General features: G+C 31.9%; 1 protein-coding gene across 2 annotated transcripts in view; it reads right to left on the bottom strand.

Moving 5' to 3' along the window:
- LOC142322091 (esterase E4-like) overlaps nucleotides 1-20,189 on the bottom strand; it is a 42,450-nt gene extending 22,261 nt beyond the window's left edge. For both annotated transcript variants that reach the window (XM_075360766.1, XM_075360767.1), the window contains exons 1-2: nucleotides 19,941-20,189; nucleotides 2,338-2,472 (exon numbers count right to left, since the gene is read on the bottom strand). In XM_075360766.1, the coding sequence (XP_075216881.1) occupies nucleotides 2,338-2,472; nucleotides 19,941-20,162 (357 nt within the window). In that variant the 5' untranslated portion in view covers nucleotides 20,163-20,189. The remainder of the gene's footprint in view (nucleotides 1-2,337; nucleotides 2,473-19,940) is intronic.
- Nucleotides 20,190-20,767: the final 578 nt, after the last annotated feature.

Below are 20,767 nucleotides of genomic sequence, written 5' to 3'. Positions count from 1 at the left end.
TTATTGAATTATTATTTATCGTAAAAAATCTTTTACAATCAGAGATAAATAATTTTTAATAAATCAATATATTTATATTAAAAAAAGTTAAAGAAAAAAAGGAAATGAAGTCTGATTTTAACCAATGTGCTTTCCCCTGTAAGTTCCAAGTATTTCATTGATTAAAATTTTATTTGGCAACTCTGGAACCGATAAAAAGAAGTACCACTTACGATATATCAGAAAGCTTCCAATGAGGGCTTATTACTGCAGTTAAGAAAAAGTCCAAAATCCAAATTTTTGGATTTTGGGCTGTTTTGAACACTTTTAGCCCAGTCGATTGCAATCAAACAGGAAAGTTCCCAATTTGATGTTACAACAGTCCTAAATCCAAAATTTCAACATCCTACAGCTAGTCGTTTTTGAGTTATACGAGGTACATACGTACATACAGACGTCACACTGAAACTTGTCAGAATGGATATTTGTGTTGAAATCTGAAAACCGAAATTTTTCGTGATCACAGTACTTCCTTTACTTCATATAAGGAAGTAAAAATGGAAAAACTTATGAAAGCTAATTTATTTACTTATGAAATGGAAAACAACCTGCCATTTGTTATTAACCGTTATGTGTTTTTTTAAAAATATTTTTTGTCTTACTTTTATTCTCTAAAAAACGTTGATAAATAAATTGCTGTTTTCAACAAAATACATGATTTATAGATCCATTTGAAATGCCAGTTACAGTTTATACAGTTGTAAAACTTTTTTACTGTTCTACATTCGTCAGAACCTATTAACAGTTGTTAATTCATTAATTACATATCACACCATTGTTTGAGACTTAAGGACACACTTTTGGATTTTGTTGAAGAAATAGGTAAATATTAATTTGTTGAGAACATTCTTGAATTTTTTTTTATGGCTTTACGTATGTATAACGACTTGGAGGTAATAATAAAAACTAGTGTTTTTAAACACATAATAAATAAATAAATCATCCAGAAATAATTTCCGAATTTAAAATAAGAATTTCTACATTAAAAAAAAAGTTTTTATTCTGCTTTGGAATTCACTCAAACAAATGCTATTGTAATTATAATGACCACATATCAAAAATTAACTTTTTTCTGTATCACTCATAGTTAATGTGTATGCAATAATGCATTACTTTATATTTTTATGGTCTATTTTTAATATTACATGAAATGTACTGAAAATTGTTGGTTTGTAATAAGGAGGCATTTGGTAATAAGTTCATACCCTCACACTGTCACTCATAGTAATTCTACCTACCTTTTCAAATAATTTTTCTTCTTCTTTCACCCATCTTTCAAATCTTAAAATAAATAATTTTATAGTAAAGTAAACTTCATCTTGAAAAAAAATAAAAGAAAAAGAATAATTGAATTACAGTCAAGTAAATAAAAAAATAAAAAATTGTACTTTTTCTATTTTTTTGCTTGATGGTCTTGCCACATAAGCTTGAAGCTTGTTCATGGGATATGGAAATGGAATTTTATAATGTATGAAAGATGCCATGCCTGAGCAGGAATCAAACCTGAGACCCCCCACATGAAAGCTTGAGAAGCTACCACTCAGCCATGGAGATCGGCAGGCTCTTGTTTTTCTGATAGTTTTTACTTATACTGAACAACAAATATAAGTTTGTAAAAAAGGTAAAAATCCACAATAAATTCTATTTGTCATTATTAGAAATCCTTTCTTTACTATCACAAAGAATTTTCTCTAAAAATTTAAAAAAAGAAAAACATTTTGTAAAGAGCTTAAACACAAAAATATTAACTGCAATTTAATACATATTAACACATAAATTGGTTTCTTTCTTTTTCTGTTTTAGTCTCCAGAACCACCGTAAGGTATTACTTCAGAGGATAATGTGTATGAATGTAAATGAAATGTAGAATTGTACAGTCTGAGGTCAACCATTCCCGAGATGTAGGTTAATTGAAACCCAATCACCAAAGAACACCAGTATCTACAATCTAGTATTTAAAATCCATATAATGTAACAGCCTTTAGCAGGATTTGAACCGTAGAATTCTTGACTTTGAAATCAGTTGATTTGCGATGATTAGACTAAACCAGTGGGTACAAAAATCCATTTGAAAAACATTATGTTTTAGAACAGTAAAATAATTTTTTCTTTTCTTTTTACTTTTCTGTAAAGTACAAATGAAACAACTTTTCCTCTAGTTTTTGTTTATATATAAAGAAATCATACCTCATATTTAGAATTATTTATGCATTACAAGGATAAAAGAGCATTTTCCAGTTTAGTATATAGTAAAAGAAGGGATATTTAATTAATAAATAAGGATAAAATAAATATTACCGTTTTAGTGTAGACATTTAAACGTAAGCAATCTTCATCAGCTTGACCCCAAAACTCTGAAAATACTTGAAAGCATACTGGTCCTTCTGTAGTTGCTTTTTTTATACCTCTCCATGGCTTAATAGTTACTGGTGGCTAAAACAAATATAATTAATTTATTAAATTAAATTTTGTATCTATATGTTACAAAACACAGACATGCGTATGAAAAATACTGCCCCTCATTCAGCAATATTGTTATTAGAATGCATTGTTAATCTTACAAAATCTCAGCCTAAGTAAAATTTTAACTGCCTGACCAGTTGTAATATAAAGAAATAGTTAATTTGTCGATAGTTACTATGGAATGTATTTTTTAGAAAAAGTATTAATATGAAAGATTCTTAATTACTTACTATTACATTAGGCAACATACTTACAGTATAAAAATGTAATTAATTTTTATAAAATTTGGTTAAAATTATTCTAAAAATTAATTTTAATTGTCTGATTTTAATCAAACAAAATTTATTTAAGTGCTGTAAAAACTTCTGTAAAAAAACAATTTCTTTTACAATTCTTTTGTATATCCTTAAAATTATATTTGTTGCACTTATAATTTTTCACAAATTATATTACATAATTTTATCATACATACTTTTTTTAAACCATATGTAAAATGAAAATTTATACAAATTTATATTTTTTACTATTCACTATTTTCTTTATAGTTAAGTAAGATATAAAATTATTAAACGATTAAACACTATTACATTTTATTTCATAAAAACAGATCACGTAACATTTGATGACTACCATTAGGACTTACTGAAGTAGACCTTTTAAAGATGTAAAATTAGAAATTTATATTTAAAAACCTATGTTAATAATATATTTAAAAAATATTTTATAATAAATAATAAACGTATGATTAAAAAATATACTAATTTATTTATGAGTCTTTAATTTTTAATTTTACACCTTAAAAGAGTTTTACTTCGGTGCACTCTGATAATGCAACATCATATATTATTATTCTTTTTTTTAATGCAAAGTATGAATACTTTTCCACGCTGTACATTCTGTATACTGACAGCAAAAAATTCCATTAATGAAAATATTTCCAGTGCTATTTAACTTAGGTGGTTTATGAAAACCAATTTATTAAACCCTCTTCTCTCATTAGAATCTTATCCTTAATTTATATCTTTATGTATCTTAGGATTTCATTTTCAAGGTGCAGTAATGAAACTATTTGAATTCAGCTTTGATTCAGATAAAGAAAGTTAAAAGAATGTATTGACAGTAATAACAAATATGTAATGAACAATAATCACACAAGGAAATTACTAAATGGATTTACGTCAGAACATCTAGTTTTGTTTGATATTCTAATACATAAGTTAATAGTACATAAAAGTTAGCAATGTAGGCAGTTACCTAAAGTTTATAAAAACTTGTTTTTATTTGATCTATTGAAAGTTCATGAATGAAATGCACTTATATAGCCTCAATTTATTTCACAACTGCTTCTGGGTGAAAAAACTTTATATCATTAAAATAATATTACATCAGAAAACAACCACACATTGTTAGTAACAATCCAAAATGTACAGATGAAATCAAAACAGCAAAAATTTTATCTAATCATAAAATTCTTTATTTGATATTATCATCTTATACACAAATTTTCCTTTATCAAAATAAAATAACATTCTTAGAAATGTTTTGGAAAAATTCAGAAGTTTAATCAGCAACAAATAAAACTTTATTTTGAAATTTAAACTTTTTGTGATGATACGCTGAATCAAATTGCATAAAAAAATGTTTGGAAAGTTACCATACAACTGTTCAGTTATGTTTGCGACCACCACCCCATCAGTGACTAATGCTACTGTTTACAAAAACATCCGTTATAGTTACTGCTGGCTGTTTTTTCTTTAATTTGGCAGACATTCATTAAGAATGAAGTTGAAAAGTGTGTACCATTTGAATAATGTCTTTCCATTTAGTATATTGCTGTTGTATAGTTTTGCTTATTAATACAAAACAGTATTCAAAAACCACCTGTAGTAATAACTGATGACAAGGTAAATAGCATTACCAGTCACTAAGGGTGGTAGAAAAGAGTATTAAAAATGCTTGAGGTAAGCTTTTAAAATATTTTATGGTACAATTTCATTCAGTGTATTTTTTAAAAAAAGTTTTGATTTCAAATTAATAATATAACTGACTCATAGAAAAAATATAATGAAATAGAGCTTTTACCTCTACTATAAGTATCCTTAAAATGTAAATTAACATCAGCTTTGAATAAATTTTTAAACAGAAAGGTCATGCAATAAGATCCTTCTTAAGTAAGTTACTAATTAAAGTTAACATATTTTAAAAAAAATATTTTTTGTCAAGCTGCAAACAATTTCTTAACAGTCTTATCTTTCTTGTGGATGATCATTTTTGATCATGTGGATTATTTTTGATGACATGACATGCATATAGGCAAATTTGAAATTTTACTTTAATATGTGAATAATACAATAAAATTAAATTTACATTAGGGATAGAAAGTTATAAATGCATGAATTTTCTTGTTTTTGAAGTATAGAATTACAGACTGCTGTGAATAATGGATACATTGAAGTATAGTACGTGTAGAAATAATATGGAAAGTAATAGGTACAATAATCAGTATTACGCAAAAGAAAAATAAAGATAGCAAAATTAAAAAAAAGAAAATGAAGTACAACTAAACTTACTCAATTGAATACACTAACTTACTTTCTAATAGTGAGGTAAACGGTTAAATTAAATTATTAAAAAAGATCCATGCAGAACAGGAGCTCATCCAGACTAACAGGAATGAACGTGGTCTTGAAAATTTAATAATTAATGCCTTATGATGCCTATTGAGATCCCAAAAATATAAAGTGTAAAATACAAAAAAATGTTAAAATATGTTAAAAATAAATTCAAATTTATTTGCAATCAGATCAATTTTAATCAAAACAACCTGCAGAATAGACCAACACAATACAGTTAACTGTGTAATTTAGGTTTATTTATTGAGGGGAGGGTAAGTTTAGTGTATATTGTGGCTACAATATACTCTTAAAATACAGGTGGTTCAAAGAAACGGGAAATTTTGAAAGTTGTGTTGGTAGCCGTGGGCGATTGGTATCACTTGATAAGTGGCGCCAGCCTCTCTAACCTAACCTGCCATTTAGTTATCATGGATCCTTGGAGTGGTGCGCAACGTGTATTTACTATCAAAGCGTTTTACAAAAACAAAGACAGTGTGGAGGGAGCGCGTAGAGTATTTCGCCATCTTTTTAATCTGGGACGGCACGACCGTGTTCCATCAGCACATGCAATTAAAACATGGATATCTAATTTTGAGGAAACCGGTTCGGCAATGAAAAAGAAACCTCCAGGCCGTGAGCGAACCGTCCGTACACTACAGAATGTTCAAGCTTTACAAGATGCTGTGACACGAAGTCCACATCGATCAATCCGTCGTCTCTCAGCATCTTTACAATTGCATAGTTCAAGTGTTCGAAGAATGTTAGTGAAGGACTTGCAATACCATCCATACAAGTTGCAGATCGTCCAGGAACTGAAACCGAACGATGCAGTTGTGCGAGCACAATTCTGTAATGTAATGCTTCAGAAGATAAATGATAACGAAGAGTTTGTTTACGAACTGTGGATGTCAGACGCAGCGCATTTCCACCTCAGTGGATTTGTTAACAAGCAAAATTTCAGATACTGGGCACAAGAAAATCCTACGCAGCTACACCAGCGTCCGTTGCACAGCCAGAAAGTGACCGTGTGGTGTGCTATGTCATCTTACTGTGTTATAGGCCCTTATTTTTTTGAGGATGACAACGGTCTTGCGATTACAGTGACGTCGGCTCGTTACGTAGCCGTGCTTGAAACCTTTGTTGTGGAACAACAAAAGAGATTTCCACCAATTCTTAACACTGCCTGGTTTCAACAAGACGGAGCAACGTCACATACTGCAAGAATATCGATGGCAGCTATACGCCGATTGCTGAACGTGTCATTTCACGAAATGGTGACATTAGATGGCCTCCCAGATCGCCTGATCTCTCAGCTTGCGATTACTTTTTGTGGGGTCACCTTAAAAGCAAAGTGTTCCACAGTAGACCTGCTACAATGGAAGAACTGAAGGCAAAGATCCGAGAAGCAATTGCGGAAATTCCAGTTGAGATGTTACGTCGAACCATGAACAATTTAACGAAGAGACTTCGTGAGTGTTTACGTAGAAGAGGAGGTCACCTGCAAGATGTCATCTTTAAAAAATAAACTAAAATGTATGTATGCCTAAAATGGCAACATTTTTACAATTACATGAAATAAAATTCATTTTCTAAAAACATTGTTCATTAACATTATTTAATTTTTAAAATTTCCCGTTTCTTTGAATCACTCTGTATATGTGTGTTTTATGCATACAAGGTGTGGCTATTAAATAACAAGACTAATTCTGCAAAATATTTTATTTTAAATTTATACATATTTAATTATTATCCCCTTCAATATACACCCCTCCTCTATCCCTACAACGCTCCACGTGAATTTTCCATTGTTCGAAACAGTACTAGGTGCTGGAGGTCTTCTTCTGTGAGCTCTTTCATAACGTGGGCCGCTTTTTCTTTCGCAGCTTCAACAATCTGAAATCTTGTTCCTTTTAATGCAGATTTGATCTTGGGAAACAGATAAATGTCCATGTTGCCAGGTCAGGCGAATGGTCTAACGCTAGGATGTTATACTTTGCTAGAAACGTCTTGACAGACAATGCAGTGTAAGCAGGTGCGTTGTCCTGATGAAGAACCCATGACTTGTTCTTCCACAATTTGGGATGTTTTTTCTTATTTTTTCACGGAGTGGAGCAAGGAACTTGAATAAAGACAAGAATAGTTAACTGACGGTCAGATCGGATCAGATTACCCTATCTTTTCAATATTTTTATCCGTTTTTGACGTGGAAGGGCGACCCGGGCGAACATCATCTTCAACGTCTTCTCGGCCATCTTGGAGATATCTAAACCACTCAAAAATCGCGCACTTGATAAAGATTCATTGCCGCATACATTTTTAAATAAAAGATAAGTTCAGTAGCGGTTTTTCCAAATTTCATTAGAAGTTTCGCGATAATTTTTTTTCTAATAAAAACTTATCTTTTTTCGGCAAGAGAAAGAAACAACTATTATCCAAACGAAGGCCACGGCCAGACTAAAATGTTTACAGAAACTGGAGTGCCAACACTCGAAAGAGAAGGCTTCACGCTACACAGCTGTTGGTCGTACGAATGTGGCGCATGCGCAGTTCTTCTGTAGCGGCATTAGTCTCGTTAATAGCCATACCTCATTTTTTTATAAGTAGTAAATACGAAAAATCTTATTTTACAATTTAAAGTGATAAATAAATAAAATTCATTCTTCTGTGGGTATTTCATATATTATACTAACTTGATATAAAAAAAATCAAACAAAAATTACAAAAGAAATAGGCTCTGAAGTGTTGTGAAAAATAAATATTGTAAGTATTTAAAATATCATAATGGTGAATCGACCTGGATAATCAACATTGCTGGATGAACAGGACTCGCATAAAATAAGATTGTATTAAAAATTAATTGATTATATTAAAAATGAATTCTGTTAGTCCATTGCCACAGTGTTATTAAAAACCAGGAATACTTTATAGAAAATATTAAAAACAAAGATGCAAAATACGATAAAAAAGTTTTACGAAATTATAATTTTAAATAGTGTGGTTTCATTTCAATTTGAAAAAAATCATAAATCCCTTGACAAATTACAAAGGATATCTTTAAAATAAAAACAGCTGGGAAATTTCTCTCAAAATCTCTCTCTCTTAAGGTTGGCGAACCTGTATGTTCATGGCCACGCTAGTAATGTACAAACTGCATTGTTGTCTGTAAGTTGTCGCGTTGTAGAATCTTTGATTGCGTGTAAGTTATTACGTTATAAAATTAATAGGAAAATCGATGTTATCGCCGACTGTGAAGTACGTGGAGTAATACGTGTTTTTTACATCACCAAAACGTTAATTCGGCCGAAATTCATAGGCAGTTGGTTGCTGTGTACGGTGATAATGGAATGAATGAAAGAAACGTCCGAAAATGGTGCGAAAGGTTTAGAAATAACAGAATTAGTATACATGATGAAGAACGTTTGGGGAGTTCCTCGATAAACGCCGAGGACTTGTTGAAACGCGTCGATGATGAGATCAGAAAAGATCGTCGCTCAATGATTTCCAACCTGGCCCTTCTTTTTCCTGATGTTTCAAGAAATGTTATCGGTCGCATTGTTCATGACCACTTAGGCTTCAGAAGGGTTTGTGCACGTTGGGTGCCTCACGTCTTAAAGGAACGTCACAAAAATTCCGAATGGGATCTGCTTTGGAATTTTTGATGCGGTGCGAAGAAAAAGGTGAGGAGTTCCTTGATTCAGTTGTTACCGGCGATGAAACGCGGATTTCGTATTACACGCCTGAGAAAAAACGGCAGTCAAGTGAATGGCGTTATCTTCAATCACCGACCAGACCGACAAAGGTCAAGCCACAGCCATCTGGACGCAAACTGATGTCCCCAGTCTTTTGGGATCGGTTTGGCATACTGCTAATTGATTTCATGCCACGTGGAACGACTATAAATGCAGAAGTTTACAGCAAAACTCTACGTAAGTTATGGCGCGCCGTTCAAAATCGGCAACGTGGGCGGCTGACCGACGGCGTCGTCCTGCTGCACGATAATGCACATCCACATGTTGCGGGTCCGACACGTGATTTACTAAGAATATTTGGATAGGAAATTTACGATCACTCACCTTATAGTTCGGACTTAGATTCTTTTGATTATCATTTGTTTGGGAAATTGAAAGAATTTTTGTGGTAAGTGATTTGCGGATGACGATGAACTTAAAAATGCTGTTAATCAGTGGCTAAATGGACTGGCGGCAGAAGAATACGATGAGGGTATATTGAAGCTGGTGTACCGCTACGATAAATGACTTTATTCATGTGGCGATTATATAGAGAAGTAGTAATAACAAATATTTATAGTAGTAAGAGAAGTAAGAGAAATAACAAATATTTATAAAGTTTCAGAATAAACCTTTTTACAATGAAACTGTCTTTACTTTAGAGGTAACTTCTCATAAATTGGAAACATTTACTTAAAAATAACATTATGACTATAACATCAAATTATGTTCAATATTTAATAAACAATAATCGACATACTAATATCTACAAAAATTCCACACCAATACATTAATTCAATAAAGGTGACTGCAACTGAAGAATTGAAAATCTATCTGTAAGTACCCAAAATTAAAAGACAACAGTTTGAATAACTAGCAACCAAGCCTAACAGTTAGTGGCATTGTGGCCAGACAATCAGAATTTGACAAAGAAAAAATATAACTGAATCATCAGTTTATGCAATTAATGAACAATTCATCCACAACAAGTCCTGTACTTCAACCTATATACAACCATGGGTTTTAAATGTGAGGAATAGATTCAAGAAATGTGAGGAATAGATTTTGTAGAACACAATAACTATACTGCTATAAAACGATTTGTAGTCAGAAGACAAGCTCTCGAGGGATACGTATATGTTCTAAGAAGTTGCGCTTACGTCCGACTGCAGTACGCCGTCAACAGTTTATAGTGGTCAGCAGTTGGATGTGGAAAACAGATTCGACTAGTGTTGAGCAATGTGTGGTTTTGAAATTTCTTCTTTGTCTGGAGAAATCCATTATGAAAGAGTGTAAAACAATGCAACAGCGAAAATGTTCTTTCAAGACAACTGTTGTATTGATGTGTTTTAAAAAATTTTAGGAGGGCAGTGTTTTGATCACAGAACAGGCCAGTATGGACGTTCCAGCCGCTCCGGCGGATGAGATCATCCTTAATGGAGCTATTGCTACTATTCTGGAAATCGCCAAATTACATTGGCTGGACTGATGGACATGCTACCCATATTCCACGGTATTACGTTCATCATTCTTGATACCATTAAGGTGCATCATTAACATGATAAGCATCTGTTCAAGATATGTGTAGAGATTGCTAATGCCTGAGCAGAAGCTGATGTGCCAAACACCAAAGTTGTTTGGACGGTAATGGCGATTTCTTTCTTTGGCTAAGGGAAAGTGGTTTATCAACATAAATTGCCTCCGCATAAAACAATTACTCAGCAGTGTTACGTGAAAATTTTGAAGACACCACAGAACACATCCGAAGAAAAGATTGTGAGCTGCATCCATATTTTAGTATGGATGCTTCGCTTTTTGCAATCGCAGAGATTGAACATCGTTGACAGTTTCTACAAAGAGTCCCATTGCAGTTTTTTGCGTCTCCTTTACCGATCCTCCAGCAGCTTCCGAGATGCCACCAGCTACCACGAAAGGACTAGTTTTCGTAAAATCACTGTCTTTCCTCTTGACAACCAAATATTTCGGTACTGAACCAATATTCTTCGGTCTAAACTTATATGTTTCCGTTTTCTTCTGCTCCAATTCTATGATCTCTTCCTTATTGCTGAATTCAACATTCTTCCTTCGCTTCGGTTGTGAAGACAAAGGCTCTCCAGAATGAGGGTTTTTACGTAGATCCACTACCACGTTAGGTGTGGATGATAATTTGTCCATACGTCATTCATGATGTCACAAGGTGCGGGCGGAGAGACGGTTGGGCATGCTCCGGATCAATGATCCTGCCTGGTTCCTCTAGTCAGCAGCCTCCTACAAATTTAACCCGGGCCGGGAATCAAGTACTGCCTGACCCACGATATCGACATCCCAGGGCTCGCACGTAGCAGTAAGGGCTCCGATACCCTTACCCATGGGACAATGCCTGCCAAAGGCCGAAGTGCGTGACTCGAAGTGAAGTCACCCTGGACGGCGCAAGACATCGGCAGAGCAAGCTCACAGCAGTCCACCCTCAACCCGCTCCACAATTGAGAAGAGGGATGGGCACTCCCCGTCCGCCCACCGCCGGCAAATAGATCACGGTCATATCTCCCACCGCCATTGAAAGCAGCGAAACGGAGAAGCACAACCGCAACCAGCTCGGGACCGCTAATCTCGTACTCCAAAAGGAGTTCTTGAGCAAGACCATTTCCTCGTTGGCTGACATAAGTGAAGGTACCATGTCGTTGCCCGCCCCGGACGTGTGCATAGATGTTGTTGCACGAACGTGGGGTTGGAATTATCCGGGGCATTATTATTATTATTATCTATTAATAAATCCAAATTTACTTAAGGTAGACAATCAAAATTATTTTTGGTAGATTTTAAGTTAAGTTGTAAAAATTTTTAAAGCATGTTTTAAAGCAGGAAAGCACTGTTTTCCTTAATAAAATTATAAACTTGAAAACCCAGGTCAAATATTTTATAATATTGGATTAAAAAGTAAATAATTATAAAATAATGTGTTTTATTTATTTAGTATTATTTATATGGCAAAAAAATCTTCAGATAAATATTTTTAAAAATAATAGTTCATTGAATTTTTGATAGGGAACTCTAATCTACTGAACTGTGTTTTAAGATTTATGAGACAATTTGATCATCTCATTTATTAATGTAAATTATTAATATACTGTAGCAAATTTCTTTTTTTTTTTTTTAGTGATATCTCTAACTGGTTCTAAATAGGCTTGTATTAAAAGTGAAAAAGAATCTATAACATAGAGCAAATACATAACAGATTTATGTCACAATATGAAACATAACAGAAAGTATGGCAGAATGAGGAAGAAATTTAACTATTATTAATTTAACTATTAACACTATTATGAAAACATATAGCTCATTTGTAATCTTCCAGCATGTTGGGTAAAGTTAAAAAATAAAAAAAACACACAGCTAGTATTTGCCAAAAGAAATTGGACTTTAATGAAAACAAATTAATATAAGTTAATTATTATTATAACCTTAAAAACTACTTAATACATCAGCTGAAATCAGCGTCTGAACAATGATAGTTAAATGAAAAAATACATGAGTACAAGCTTCTAAATACAGATTTTGACAATATACGTTTTTGACGAAGCCTGAAAGAGAACATGAACACCTTAATTTTAATTATAACTTTAGAAAAATATCACATCCATAAACATAGTGTGTCTGAAAAACTATTGCATTGCTGACAAATGCTGTAATATTGAGAAATTAGGAATGAACAAATGTCATTAACTTAGAAACATCAATTACAGTAAATCTTAATTGGCACTGGCCTTTCCTGATTTGTGAACCACAAACTTAACATTAAATAATGTAAAAATGTAATTCTAGTTTAACGTAGAAAAGGACACAATAAAATTACAATACAAAAGAGTTAATTACAATATAATCACACTGAACTTAATTGAGCACATGAAATAGGTTGCAGCTGAACAATGACAGCCTTCTGTAAGTGACCTGTCGTGACTGTACTAAAGTGAAATTGAAACTTGAACGGCATAGGTAGGATGAACTGAATGTTCCACAAATTTGAATGATAACATAAAGGTTTAACGTAATGAGTAATGAAAAACTGAACTTGCCTGTAGCACACAAATATAAGCCAGAGATGAACTCGTAACAGCAAGTACAGAAGAATACCTATGTAATCCTGGGCGTAGTCCGCACGGTGAATCAGGAATACAGAGGTGTGATGTGGTTTGGTGGTAGCGTGATGTGTAGAATCTCAGATGTGTAGTGATGAGTTTGAGATTCTGCTTGAGTGAGGAATGTTACCACAAAGTTTGCAGGAGAGTATTGCCCTAGGCGACTGCAGTGGTGAGATGTTGGATTTACTCTGCCGAAAAGATGGCGAAAGAAAGCGGGGGTAACCAGATCCAGGTAGTGGACAGGAGAGTGTGTGTATGTATTAGTAAGGGGACGAAAAAATAACGGGTGTATGAAAAGGGTAGTCAGAAATAACTCGATAGAATAATGGGCGCGGTCGCTAAGGATGACGGTGGGAGGGTCGAACACAAGAACAATAATAGAAGCAGGTGGACTTTACAGACCCAGAAATACGAAACCAAGTGAGATTTAAACATTCCTTGTAACAAAACAACGGGACCCACCCTAGCTTGGAACTCGTAGAAAATAACGGAAAACTTTATGCCAGAATGGCGTAAACACAGCATATGAGTAAAAGTTGTGTATAGTTTTTTTTTTTTAAATAGCAATAACACAAAAGAAGTTGTGGGGATTGCCGTGAATGAAAATAATCCATCATTATATGATACACTCCACTAACTTCTAAGGCAGACTGGTAAGCATACCTGGAAGGTTCAAATCTTAGACAGGCAAGGTATTTTTTCTTTCATTCTAAACATCATCCGTCATTATATTGATTACAATAATGAATATAACTTAAATCAGTTTTTATAAACAGCTAAAAATTGTAGTTGACTGTCAGTCTGTTATGTGGAAAAAACAAAGTATGCGAGTTTAATTATTATAATGGCTAGAATTTATAACGGATAAATAAAAAACATAAGAAAAAGAAAATTAAATTAAATTAATTAAATGATTTTATTTTATATTCAATCAGTAAATATATGTTGTGTGAACAGCATGAAACTAAATAAGTGGTTAATAATTAATATTCAAGGAACCATTTGTATTTAATTTGCATTTTCTATGTTAACTACTTTTCACTATCAAAAAATTATGTAACAAGGATTATGTGTGAAAAGTGATTTTCATACATGAATATTAATTTTTCATCTGATATTAATCTTCAATGATTTTAATTGTTGAGGAAAGGCCTAATCTATCTATTGTGGTATATTAAACACCATCTATTGTTGGCATTCGAATGAACTTATAAGTTCATTAACAAAAAAACATTTAGAATCAGAAAAGCTAATTGCTTATCAGTTATAAATAATGCTATTATTATAAAGATTATATTTTGTTGAACAATTATAATTAGAAATAATTTCTAAGAAATGATGTTATATTAGCTGGGTTTTCCCATCTATAAATGGCATTTTATTCCTTGTTATGAATGAAATGAAGGTTATTTGTAACACTTCTACTATCATTGGAAAACCTATGTAATAATAATAATAATAATACTATTAAAATAATACTATTTGTTAGTAAACAAATAGTTTGGGTGCTCAGATGCTTCAAAATCCAGACTATCATGTTATTATAATTTTTTAGTTATTGCATCTTGCAACCTTTATTTAACAAGACAGGCTACACTAGCTGATGTATAGGCTATACTACACATCCTCGTTATCTCATCTAAGTGTTTGAAAATCAATGAATTAAGTATTATTTATGGCTGCTCTTTACTAACTATGAATAACAGGCAATATAAGTTTTTATTTTTGCTATGTTTACAATAGTCTGTAATGAAGATATTATCATTAAAATACAAACTTGACAAATAAATCAAACTTTATAAAATTTTGTTAAAATAAGTTATTTCAAAATATTTTCAGTCACTGATTGCTTCAAAGTAAGTTTTGATGCCAGCTGATATTACTACTGATAGATTTTTTTTAATTAAACAGACTTACATTTTGAATGTAGTTGAAAAGTGTGTGTGATTGAATTTTATCTGTTCATTTATTATGGTCATGGTGCGAGTTTATATATTTTATAATATTTGGCTGTGTTAAAATGCAGATCTTATTTGTGTAAGCAAGTTTGCTTGTCAATGCTGCTGAATTTGTGAATTGTGTTTAAGAGATATTCATTCTGTATTGTTTTGGAGGGTTTCTAAGTGTTAATTGTATTTCTGTTTAAACTCATGTTAGAAGATAGAATATTATATCCTAGATAGAATATTATGTGGAGTCAGAATAGTTTAGTTTATAACACATAATCCAAGAATGATTGTGTTGTGGATGTAATGATTTATTTGATTTGTTGTTCTGGAGGCTACTTTGAATCCAGAAATTTGAAAAAAAATTTGTGAGCAAATTTTTCTGAGCCAATGTTTGTGTATAGTAATAAAATGTATGTACTCAGTATTTTTGAAGTGTCTCATAGACATGAATCATAACTCCACAAGCATTGACAAATAACTTTAATACTTTCAATACGTACACAATAAAGGATATCTTAATGTGCTTAAATGTTATGAAATAGAACCATAGACACACAGACGCACAGTGGACAATACAGTTCAACACACTTTTTGAAGATGATCACTCAAGAAGACATCATGAAGATGGATAAAAACATTTTAAAGTAATTAAATAAAAATGTTAAATTATAAAATTTGGTTATTCACTGCAAAAGTTGGTCAAAATCCATTATATGACCACAATGCTTAAACATTTTTCTATAGATTAGATACTTTGTTAAACAATGTTTTTTAGTTACTGTTCTAATAATTGACTTTAGAGTAAACATTTCAAACTATTTCGGTTGGGGGTTGTTATCTTATCTACCTTAGTCATTCATTGACAACAGTAGGTCTATGCATTTACGCGTGTCATAACTGGTCAACTTCAGTAGTGATAACGATTCAGTCTTAAGCCTATTACTCAGTTCTGTATCAGTGCTTGTTGTGTTAACCATGGATCTGCCTACCAATATTTTTGAACTGTATGAGTTGTGCAAATCTAAAGAAAGGTGTGTTGAATTTTTCCAAACAGTAGATATTTTACCTAATGAAAAGCAGTGTGATAATGGTCATGAAATGACTCTTAGCACAACTGACAGGTAAGGATTAAAAAATAACCAAATCTGTTTGTTTTAGTCATTTAAAACCTTTTGCAATTGTTCCTTAACAGTAAAAGTCTATAGAAAAATGTTTAAGCGTTGTGGCCATATAACGGATTCTGACTCAAAAGTTTATATTTTAACTAAAGATTTAAGTTGGTTTGATAACTAGATTTTTATTACGATTCTGTGTTATTAGTATTCTAAAATAATATAAAAAAAAAAAATCTGATGTGGACGTCACATGAGTTCCTTGTACGCTTATTAAATTACATATACACATTTTATTAAAATGAAAAGTAAATAAAATTTTATTTCATTAATAACTTGTGATATTTTTTCATATTTTTTATTTATTGTTATTATTGAATTATTATTTATCGTAATTTTTTTTTAAATCAGAGGTTAATAATTATTAATAAATCAATATATTTAAATTAAAAAAAAAGTTAAAAAAAGGAGATGAAGTCGGATTTGAACCGATGTGCCTTCTCTGTATAAGATCCAAATATTTCATTAATTAAAATTTTATTTGGCTCTAACTACGGAACCAATGAAAATAAGTACTACTTATAATATATGGGTGAAAAGCTCTCAATGAGAGTTATTGCAGTTAAGGAAAAGTCCAAAATCCAATTTTTTGTATTTTGGGCTTTTTTGGACACTTTTGGTCCAGTCCATTGCAATCAAAATGGGAGGTGACAACTAGATGTTAAAACAGTCCTAAATCCAAAATTTCAATACCCTGCCGCTAATCGTTTTTGAATTATGAGAGAGAATTATACGTACGTTGCGCCGAAACTAATCAAAATGGATATTTTCGTTGAAATCTGAAAACCGAAATTTTTCGCGATCACTATACTTCCTTTACATCGTACAAGGAGGTAAAAATGTAATACGATTAGTATAATTTTATGATAAACTAAGTTGTACAGTGATTAATCTAAAGTTTTACATTTTTTTCTAGAATCAAAACATCACACTTTTGCATAGATCTCTCGGCATCTGGTCACTTTCCCATTCTGCCAATTTCTTGCTTTAGTAGCCCAGTTCATCAACATAATTAAGATTAGCTCCTGATAGGTCAAACTGCCATCATAACTCTTGAGGGAAAAAGGTGAATGACTTCATAACCTGTCTATTATACTATACTATACTATACTATACTACTAAATAATTAGTTTAAAGGAATTACCAAATAGTTACTGAAATAAATTTGTAAAGAAGAAAAAATTCAAAAACAGTGTTTACAAAATATTTAAAATCTAAAACTAGACGGCCATTTTGATTATTGAACAATCGTTATCAATAATTGAAAAATTAGAATACGTAAACCACAGATATCTAAAAAGTAGGAAGTATGAGATAATGAATAAACAATATAATCAATAACTGAAAAAACGATACTTAAGAAACACTACGAAATGGTTGTTTCTTACTGTGTCTGAAAATAATGAAATATCGTTTAATAAAGATGGTGTTTACGCCATTCTGGCATAAAGTTTTTCCGTTATTCTCTACGAATTCCAAACTAGGGTGGGTCCCGTTGTTTTGTTACAAGGAATGTTTAAATACCACATGGTTTCGTATTGCTGGGTCTGTAAAGTCCACCTGCTTCTATTATTGTTCTTGTGTTCGACCCTCCCACCGCCATCCTTAGCGACCGCGCCCATTCTTCTATCGAGTTATTTCTGACTACCCTTTTCATACACCCGTTATTTTTTCGTCCCCTTACTAATACATACACACACTCTCCTGTCCACTACCTGGATCTGGTTACCCCCGCTTTCTTTCGCCATCTTTTCGGCAGAGTAAATCCAACATCTCACCACTGCAGTCGCCTAGGGCAATACTCTCCTGCAAACTTTGTGGTAACATTCCTCACTCAAGCAGAATCTCAAACTCATCACTATACATCTGAGATTCTACGCATCACGCTACCACCAAACCACATCACACCTCTGTATTCCTGATTCACCGTGCGGACTACGCCCAGGATTACATAGGTATTCTTCTGTACTTGCTGTTACGAGTTCATCTCTGGCTTATATTTGTGTGCTACAGGCAAGTTCAGTTTTTCATTACTTATTACGTTAAACCATTATGTTATCATTCAAATTTGTGGAACATTCAGTTCATCATACCTATGCCGTCAAGTTGCAATTTCACTTTAGTACAGTCACGACAGGTCACTTACAGAAGGCTGTCATTGTTCAGCTGCAACCTATTTCATGTGCTCAATTAAGTTCAGTGTGATTATATTGTAATTAACTCTTTTGTACTGTACTGTAATTTTATTGTGTCCTTTTCTACGTTAAACTAGAATTACATTTTTACATTATTTAATGTTAAGTTTGTGGTTCACAAATCAGGAAAGGCCAGTGCCAATTAAGATTTACTGTAATTGATGTTTCTAAGTTAATGACATTTGTTCATTCCTAATTTCTCAATATTACAGCATTTGTCAGCAATGCAATAGTTTTTCAGACACACTATGTTTATGGATGTGATATTTTTCTAAAGTTATAATTAAAATTAAGGTGTTCATGTTCTCTTTCAGGCTTCGTCAAAAACGTATATTGTCAAAATCTGTATTTAGAAGCGTGTACTCATGTATTTTTTCATTTAACTATCATTGTTCAGACGCTGATTTCAGCTGATATATTAAGTAGTTTTTAAGGTTATAATAATTAACTTATATCAAGTTGTTTTCATTAAAGTCCAATTTCTTTTGGCAAATACTAGCTGTGTGTTTTTTTATTTTTTAACTTTACCCAACAGATGGAATTATCTACATAAATTAGTGTCACTAAAGTTCAAAGAGAAGATATTAATTAGGGCTTTACCATTTAACATGTGACAGTACATAAATTACTTCCCAATCCGAACTTCTTTAACACACACGTTCATCAGAAGCACGTATTAATCTACTTCGGGTTGTTTTCTATTATCCGGTTCCCAAATTATTTCCGCTAATAAGTATACGCTTTTTGGCGATTGTTGATTAAGAAAATTTCTTTCAATCATAAATGATTCTCTTCTAGCAGCATGATTTTGTTTCTAACAACTATGATTTTGTATCATAGTAACATTAAATGTCGCTAAAACAAATATGAATCTCTCCAATCTGTCAACATGGCATGCGTGTTTTTATATCGGTTAGGTAAAGAAATGAACATTAAATAAATAAATTAATAATAATAATAATACATTTTTCTTTAACTTCTTCTATTCTGTTAATTCTTTTCCACAAGTTTTAAGTCTAGCAGTTTTGCGAACATTTTAAGCCGGATAGTACCACCGATCCAAAATAATCTGAACGAGGACTATTATTTTAACTTCCTGACTTATTAAAATTGTCTTAATATAATAAACTTTGGGAAATAAAAAATGCATATGCACTATGTATTAAACCACAAATTATACTTTTTGTTTTACAAACTTATATTATTTCTACAAAAATAGCTTGGATTTAAAAGAATTAAATTCTGAATCGTTTAAACTTTAGTTACTAATAAATTACCGAAATGTTAACCGTATAATACTTCTTTTTAATAATAAGTATCCTGCACATATTTTTAATAAATATAATGTATGTGTAAATAAACAAAACCCTTTTGGTCAATGTATTTTCCCATATTTCTCGTTACCTGTGGAATCATAGATGTACTGTTTCTGACGTTATTTATACAATGTATAGTCATGATTCGGTTCAAAAAAAAAATATTTGTCTTATTCATTACGATTTGTGACAAATGAAAATATTAAACGTTTTTATATTTTGAAGTTAACATTTTCAAGGAGACTTAATCTCCAACTCGAATAATTATTTTACGATTAGTTAGCAATTCTAAAATTAAATTAATAAATTTTTGATTCGACTAACCTTAAATCGAAGATCGCCAATAGGCGGCTCAGCGAACGGAATTCCACGGAATGAATAGTAGGTTTTACCGGTCCATGTTTTATTAATCAATCCTTCAATATCACCGGAAGGTGTGTGTACTAGAATTTCATTGTCTCTACTAACAGATTTTCGGGTAGCGGATACTAAATGGATAGTCGCTGTCGCGATTCCTAATAAAATATACAAAGATCCGCTGAACATTGTTATATAAAGTATAATAAGAAACGCGACCGGTCTCTCATTATATAAGCTATCCCCACCAACTAGTTTAATAAGCGACTTTCCTCATTCTAACACACAAACATCGATTAATTCTGAAAATTGTAATTTACATAGAATTTATTTATTTTTTTTCACATTCTGACAACGTTCAAAACAAATTAAAACTTTAAACTGAATACAAACTAATAACATGCCGTAATCAAACCACAGATAAATCAATAGGCTATACTTGAATATGTTTTTGATTATACATTAATGATAATGACCTACAGTTACAAGAGTATATTTCACTCATATATTTTCAAAACTATGTAGACAAACTCTGGAAACTGATTGTTCTTCTTAAAATGAATAAGAAAGTTTTTTATAATCTTTTGCCTCAAAAGATTCCATTTGTCATCTGTCTGTGTTTTCATCGTAGAAAATTCAACTCAAAAATGATCGAAATAGTACAATGAAATTTGGTACACAAGCTTATTACATTAATTTTATTATAATAATAAAAATATTCGACTTAATGTTTTAAATTTCAGAAATTCGACCAGTGCCTCGTTAAGTAGGTTATCGTGTCTTTAACAAGCAAC

This window comes from Lycorma delicatula, chromosome 3, assembly GCF_047948215.1.
Source record: "Lycorma delicatula isolate Av1 chromosome 3, ASM4794821v1, whole genome shotgun sequence".
Classification (NCBI taxonomy): domain Eukaryota; kingdom Metazoa; phylum Arthropoda; class Insecta; order Hemiptera; family Fulgoridae; genus Lycorma; species Lycorma delicatula.
The sequence above is the reverse complement of the archived record's forward strand: the minus strand, read 5'-3'. Positions and strand labels throughout refer to the sequence as shown.